The 7888-nt window shown below is 41.8% G+C and overlaps 1 protein-coding gene across 1 annotated transcript; it reads left to right on the forward strand.

Moving 5' to 3' along the window:
- The first annotated feature begins 2168 nt into the window (after window positions 1–2168).
- On the forward strand, window positions 2169–2858 carry LOC102669139 (uncharacterized). The gene is made up of 2 exons (XM_006603299.1): window positions 2169–2405; window positions 2487–2858. Exons 1-2 carry the CDS (start codon window positions 2169–2171, stop codon window positions 2856–2858), a joined length of 609 nt encoding a protein of 202 aa, XP_006603362.1.
- The last annotated feature ends 5030 nt before the right edge of the window (window positions 2859–7888 follow it).

A 7888-nucleotide genomic window follows, 5' to 3' on the forward strand; every position in this document is an offset into this window, starting at 1 on the left:
AATCAAAAGACCGTTTAATGGTTCAACACCTTAAATGACCTTTTGTTCAATAAAAACATATTTTGCAAAAAAGACAAAAACAACTTAACCAAACACTTTGTTCCAAAAGAACTACGTAGGTCTGATTTTCTCATCCCAAATTGAGGAATACGTAGGAGCAAAGGGAAACACCCTTGTCGACCACAAAAAAGAAAAATATAAAAAAAAGGGTATAAAGGATATAAGAACATAAAAGGGAACATAAAAATCAAAGTCATGTTTGCACATTCGATTAAAGGCTGCCGTCCCTTGGGACGGACGTGTGGGGTGCTAATACCTTCCCCGTGCGTAAATACAACTCCCGAACCTTTCACTTAAAAGTTCGTAGATCGTGTCTTTTCCGGTTTTTCCGACGTTTTCCTCAAATAAACGTTGGTGGCGACTCCGCGCGTATTCCTTTCGTGGAACACGCATCCCGCGAGTCACGCGTCGCCCTTCCGCCGAAGGGTAGGTTGCGACAATGAGTCCTGTGAAAGTAGTGATACCGAGGACTCGGATGTTGATTTTGAGCAGCTACTAAATCAAGCCGAGGATGGGGAAGATGAGGATTGGAAGCTTCCTCCGGAGTTGAAAAGAATGCTCGAGCAGGAAGACAAGGGGCTGAAGCCTCACCAAGAGGAAACAAAAGTTGTAAACTTAGGTATTGGCGAAGAAAGAAAGAAGGTCAAGGTTGGCATGGGCATGTCCACAAACATTCGAGATGAATTGGTGGCTTTGTTGCGAGACTACCAAGACATCTTTGCTTGGTCCTACCAAGATATGCCTGGTCTGAGTTCCGACATCGTACAACATAGATTACCTCTAAATCCCGAGTGTCCCCCGATAAAGCAAAAGCTGAGGAGGATGAAGCCCGAGATGTCCCTGAAGATAAAAGAAGAGGTGAAAAAGCAATTTGAAGCTAGCTTCTTGGTCGTTGCTCAATACCCAGAATGGGTCGCCAATATTGTACCAGTCCCTAAAAAGGATGGGAAGGTGTGAATGTGCATGGACTATCAAGATCTAAACCGAGCCAGTCCAAAGGATAACTTTCCTTTACCGCATATCAATATCCTCATTGATAACACGACCAATTTTGCCCTATTTTCTTTCATCGATGGGTTCTCGAGCTATAATCAAATATAGATGGCACCAAAGGACATGGAGAAGACAACCTTCATCACCCTTTGGGGAACTTTCTGCTACAAAGTGATGTCCTTTGGACTCAAGAATGCTGGGGCAACATACCAGTGGGCTATGGTAGAGCTATTCCATGACATGATGCACAAAGAGATTGAGGTCTACGTGGATGACATGATTGCCAAGTCAAAGACCGAGGAGGAACACCTTGTCAACTTACGAAAGTTGTTCAAGAGGCTGCGTAAATATCAATTAAGGTTGAATCCCGCAAAGTTCACTTTCGGGGTCAAATCTGGAAAGTTGCACAATTTTATTGTGAGCCAGAATGGGATAGAGGTAGACCCAGACAAAGTGAAACCCATCCTCGAAATACCTGAGCCACGCACCGAGAAGCATGTCTAAGGTTTCCTAGGACAATTGAACTACATAGCGAGGTTCACATCACAGCTGACCACCACTTGTGAGCCTCTCTTCAAGTTATTGCATAAGAACCAGACTGTCCAATGGGACGATGACTGCCAAGTGGCATTCGAAAGGATTAAGAGGTGCATCATGAATCCTCCTGTGCTTGTGCCACCGATGCCCGGAAGACCCCTTATCCTGTATATGACTGTGTTGGATGAGTCAATGAGGTGTGTGTTGGGGCAGCATGACGAGTCCGAAAAAATGGAACGGATCATCTATTACTTAAGCAAGAAGTTCATGACGTGTGAAATGAACTACTCTTTGCTCAAAAGGACATGTTGTGCCCTGGTGTGGGCAACCCACCGTCTAAGGCAGTACATGTTGAACTACACCACTTGGTTGGTGTCCAAAATAGACCCAGTCAAGTACATCTTTGAAAAACCCGCTCTCACTGGACGGATCGCTTAGTGGCAGGTTCTACTGTCAAAATTTGACATTTTTTATGTCACTCAAAGGCGATAAAGGGGAGTGCCTTAGCAAATTACCTGGCTCAACAGCCCATCAATGATTACCAGCCTATGCATCTAGAATTCCTTGATGAGGACATCATGACCTTGTTTGGGGAGGAAGTAAAGGATGAAGATAGGGACAAATGGATTGTGTGGTTTGACGGCACGTCTTATGCACTAAGCCATGGAGTTGGGGCGGTTTTGGTTTCCCCTGACGAGCAATATATACCTTTCACGGCTAGTTTAGGTTTTGACTACACAAACAACATAGCTGAGTATGAGGTGTGCGCCCTTGGGATCCAAGCGGCAATTGACTTCAAGGTCAAGTTGCTCAAGGTATATAGGGACTTAGCCTTGGTAATCCACCAGTGGAGAGGGCAATAGGAGACCAGAGATCATAAGTTGGTGCCCTACCAGGCCTACATCAGGAAGATGATAGAATTCTTTGATGATATATCCTTTCATCACATTCCTAGAGAGGAGAATCAGATGGTCGATGCCCTCGCCACTCTAGCCTCCATGTTCCAACTAACCCTGCACGGGGATTTGCCATACATCGAATTCAGATGTTGTGGCAAGCCTGCACATTGCTACTTGATAGAAGAGGAGCAAGATGGTAAACCTTGGTATTTCGATATCAAATGGTACATCGAAGACAAGGAATACCCACAAGAGGCCTCTGACAACGACAAAAGAATGTTACAAAGGTTGGCAGCCAACTTCTTCCTGAGCGGAAATATCCTATACAAGAGGAACCATGACATGGTGTTGCTCCGCCAATACCTTTGAATGTCTTGGCAGCACCTTGGCCATTTTCTATGTGGGTTATAGACGTGATCGGAGCTATTGAGCCCAAGGCTTCAAATAGACATCGCTTCATCTTAGTCACCATTGACTACTTCACCAAATGGGTCGAAGCAACTTCGTACGCTAGTGTGACTAGGAGTGTGGTAATTAGGTTCATCAAATAGGAGATAATTTGCCGGTATGGGTTGCCCAAGAAGATTATCACCGATAATGCCACCAATCTGAACAACAAGATGATGGAGATGTGTGAGGATTTCAAGATCCAACATCATAATTTCACGCCTTACAAGCCCAAGATGAATGGGGCAGTTGAGGCTGCTAATAAGAATATCAAGAAGATAGTTTAGAAGATGATTGTGTCATACAAGGATTGGCACGAGATGCTCCCCTTTGTGTTGCATGGTTATCAAACTTCGGTGTGCACATCAACTGGGGCAACCCCTTTCTCTTTGGTGTACGAGATCGAAGTTGTGCTCTCGTTTAAGGTAGAGGTTCCTTCTTTGAGAATTCTTGCCGAATCGGGGTTGGAAGAATCAGAATGGGCCCAAAATCCCTTTGATCATTTGAATCTTATAGAAGGTAAGAGGTTAGCTGCCATGAGCCATGGACGACTATATCAAAGCCGAGTAAAGAATGTTTTTGATAAGAAGGTGCACTCGTGCAAGTTCAGCGAGGGAGATCTTGTCTTAAAGAAAGTGTCACAGGCTCAAAAGGACTACAGAGGGAAGTGGGCTTCGAATTATGAAGGACCTTTCGTTGTGAAGAAGGCGTTTTTGGGAGGAGCGTTATTGCTTGCAAGCATGGATTATGAAGAATTGCCCTCACCTATGAACTCCGATATCGTTAAGCGATATTATGAATAATGCTTAGGGCAGCTAGAAGACTCAACATATGACTGTTCCCCAAGTCTAAAAATATTTTGTAAACATAATTGCAGCATTAATAAATTTGGGTTAATGATTTGCATCTCAGCCTCCTGTGTTGTGTCTTTTACTTCTTATTGTCTTTGAGATAAGCACTAAGGGTAAGTGAAAGGTAAAGCAAGCATCTTGTAGTATTGTTTCACATTTGTTGCATGATGCCACTTCCTTTGTCTAAGCTTAGGGGTAGGTACGGACTGGTGCTAGGCCCATGATCGATTGATCATCATCCCGCGTCCGGCTAAAGACGTTAGAGAAGCGCTCTTAGGAGGCAGCCTAGTATCTCTAATTTTGCTCTTTAAAATTCTTGCTTTTTTACTTGTTTGTTTTCTTGAATTATATCTTGAATTCACCTAAGTTTATATGCAACTATAGGATTTTAGAAAAATATACATAACAATGAACAAACACAATTTTGCAAAGGCTTTTGCAAAAAAAAAAAAAAAAATTAGCTCACCTGGGCGAGCGTGTCTGACGTGAATTTTAAAAAGGGGGGAGGGTTGAAGCCATTTTCACCCCATTTCTTCTCCAAAACTCAAAGCCTTCAACTAGCTTATGGGAGTCCTATTTGGTAGTAGCCCAAAGCTTCCATTGCACACTTTTGCTTTCATTTTTTGCATTTTCATTCATCTCCTACAAGTAAGTACCATCTCCCTTCAAGTTTTGGCTTTCCATTGTGGTATTTTGGTGCTCTAGTTGTCATGTTCTTTGCAAATTTCGTGAGACAATTTATTTGTGAATCCATGCTTTGACTGCTTGATTGGGGGGCTGCAATGGATGGCCCTATGCCTACCTTTGATCCTATTATGAATTGGCATGTCATATTATTCTTCATTCCTCATTTTTACATGCGCCCACTAACCGTTCGATGAAATGCCTCAATGATCATTGCGTGTGTTATTGTGAAATTTGAATTTTGGAATGAGTTTGTGCATCTATAGTCGTCATTTGGAAGGTGTGAACAACTTAGGTTGTTAGATTGAAATGACAAGAGCATGAGTTAGGCATAGAAATCTAAACTTTGTCTTGGATGCAAAATGTATGAATTACATAAAATGTGCGAGAGTGATTGTTTGGATTTATACTAATAATTGAGCTTGCCATACTATGATAGGCACCTTGCGTCTAGGTAGCTAAAATTCTTTCCAAATATATATATATATATATATATATATATATATATATATATATATATATATATATATATATATATATATATATATATATATATATATATCTCTGTGTGTGTGTGTGTGTGTAATAAAATGATATGTGCACCATTCAAAATTGTTTGGCCTTTGCTTGTTTAAAATAAATGAAATGATGATTGTGCGGTTTGTGCAAACTAACTTTATGAACGTGTCCTTGCAGGAAATGGCTCTTAAGAAGCTTCTAACTAAGAAGGCAAGGAAAGATGCTGCTGGAGATGGATCCAGTGCGGCCCCACAAGTGGATATGGAATTTGACGGACATCGATTCAGAAGTGAGGATCACCAACGCCGTTTTGAAGCAATCAAGGGTTGGTCTTTCATCAGGGAGAGACGGGTCCAGTTGAGGGAAGTAGAATATGTTGAGTTCAAGGAGGAAATTGACAAGAGGCAGTGAACTCAACTTGTGGGGCCCATGGCTAAGTATGATCCAGAAATAGTCATGGAGTTCTATGCCAATGCATGGCCCACAGAGGAAGGGGTCAGGGATAAGCACTCCTGGGTACGGGGCCAATGGATCCCCTTTGATGAAGATGCCAATAATCAATCCTACCCCGCAAGCGCATTGGATAGAAGACTCCAAGTAGATTGGGCCAGAGATGCAAGAGAAGGCCCTAGGGTTCTCATGAGCCTTAGGGTAGATTTCGGGCCCATAGGCTAAGTATGAGCCCACTTATCTTTGTACATATTAGATTAAGGTTTCATTATTTTTGGGCCTTGTATTTAGGGCTCCATAATGTAGGTGGGGTACCATTGAAATGTAGGATTTTTCAGCCCTTGTATTTTAGGGCACCTAGACTAGTTTTTGTATTAGGGGTAGTTTTGTAATTTCACATGCATTGTGTGAATATATTATGTGTGTGTTGGTAAATAAATTTAATTGAATTGGGAGAACCCAATCCAATTAAATTTTAGAGGGGGAGGTGAGCATTTGCTTGCTACACCCCATTGTCACATCATATAGTCACACTTTGTGCATGTCCTTCATGCTTTACATGCCTCATGACACTTAAGCAAACTTAGTGAAGAATCTTGGACTTGATCTTGGATTAGTGGGCTGAACCATAGCTAAAATTCACTAATCATAATTAGTGAAATTTTGGCTCCACAAATTCAATTTCAAATTCAAGTAAAATTTGAATTGAAATTCAAATTTCCCTCCAATTTTATGTGACACTTAGGCTATAAATAGAGGCCGTGTGTGTGCATTTTTTCAACTTCGATCATTTGATAATTAAACTTCAAAGTTCAGACTTCTTTAGAAGCACTAAATTTCGTGTTCTTCCCTCTCCTTCTCCCTCCATTCTTCTTCTCCTACCTCTAAGCTCTTATCCATGGCTTCTTATGGTGGTGAGCTTCTTCTTGACTCATCTTCTCCTTGAAGTGGCGTCTCCTCTCAACTCTTCTTCTTCTCCATTCTGCTGCCATTAAAATTCATGAAGAAAAGGACTCCATTGATGAAGAAGATCCAAGGCCTGCAAGCTCCAATGGAGCTACATCATGTGGTATCAAGAGCATCTTCATCTAGGTGTTGAGGAAAAAAGCCCAGAGTTTCAAGAACCACTGTATTTAAGGTCAAATCCTTTTCAAGGGGGAGGGAATGATGCAATCCTACCCCACAAGGGCATTGTATAGAAGACTCAATGTAGATTGGGCCAGAGATGCAAGAGAAGACCCTAGGGTTCTCATGAGCCTTAGGGTAGATTTCTGGCCCATGGGCTAAGTATGAGCCCACTTATCTTTGTACATATTAGATTAAGTTTTCATTATTTTTGGGCCTTGTATTTAGGGCTCCATAATGTAGGTGTGGTACCCTTGAAATGTAGGATTTTTCAGCCCTTGTATTTTAGGGCACCTAGACTAGTTTTTGTATTAGGGGTAGTTTTGTAATTTCACATGCATTGAGTGAATATTTTATGTGTGTGTTGGTAAATAAATTTAATTGAATTGAGATCAGCCCAATCGAATTAAATTTTAGAGGTGAGGTGAGCATTTTCTTGCTACCCCCCATTGCCACATCATATAGTCACAGTTTGTGCATGTCCTTCATGCTTTACATGCCTCATGACACCTAAGCACACTTAGTGGAGAATCTTGGACTTGATCTTGGATTAGTGGGCTGAACCATAGATAAAATTTACTAATCATAATTACTGAAATTTTGGCTCCAAAATTTGGTTCCACAAATTCAAGTAAAATTTGAATTGAAATTCAAATTTCCCTCTAATTTTGTGTGAAACTTAGGCTATAAATAGAGGTCATGTGTGTGCGTTTTTTCAATTTTGATCTGTCATACCCTAATTTCGTCCGGGGACCTTTGCTCGATGACGTGCGACCATTCTTTGGTCCTCGTGAGGTGCTTGGCACCCATCATTAGGCAATTTGTGAAATTCCAGGACATGCCGAAAAACCAAAAAAATATTGATGCACAATCCGTAAGTTTCCGTGACACACCGGAAATCAAATGGAAGCATCGTTGCATAATTAAGTGAGGTTCCGTAACATTCCGTAAGTCAAAAAGGGGATGATTATGTAATCCGCAAGGTTCCGTAACATTACGGAAAGAAAACAAGTATCGTTACGAAATTCGTAAGTTTCCGTAACTTTACGAAAAAAGAATCACCAAAAAACAGCAGAGGGGGGTGTACTTAGTAAAAATGGGGGTGCAAATAGCACCCAGGCCCACTTGGGCCCTCCGGAATATTCCTCCAGAAGGCGGTTGCTTCTGGAGGAAGCAACCCTCCTCGCCTGGGCGAGCTGAGCTCGCCTGGGCGAGCTGGGCGGCAACCACCTCCCCTATTTTGCTATAAATAGGGGAGGAGCCCCTTAGGCACTTCTCTCTCTTTCGAATTTGCTTGGAAAAATTGTTTCCGTGAAGAAAATC

Source organism: Glycine max, chromosome 4 (assembly GCF_000004515.6).
Source record: "Glycine max cultivar Williams 82 chromosome 4, Glycine_max_v4.0, whole genome shotgun sequence".
Lineage (NCBI taxonomy): Eukaryota > Viridiplantae > Streptophyta > Magnoliopsida > Fabales > Fabaceae > Glycine > Glycine max.

Coding starts and splice junctions, on each gene's coding strand:
- LOC102669139 (XM_006603299.1), top strand. CDS start 2,169: ATGACCTTGTTTGGGGAGGAAGTAAAGGATGAAGATAGGGACAAATGG. Junction 2,406..2,486: donor TCAAGGTCAAGTTGCTCAAG/GTATATAGGGAC, acceptor GTGCCCTACCAG/GCCTACATCAGGAAGATGAT.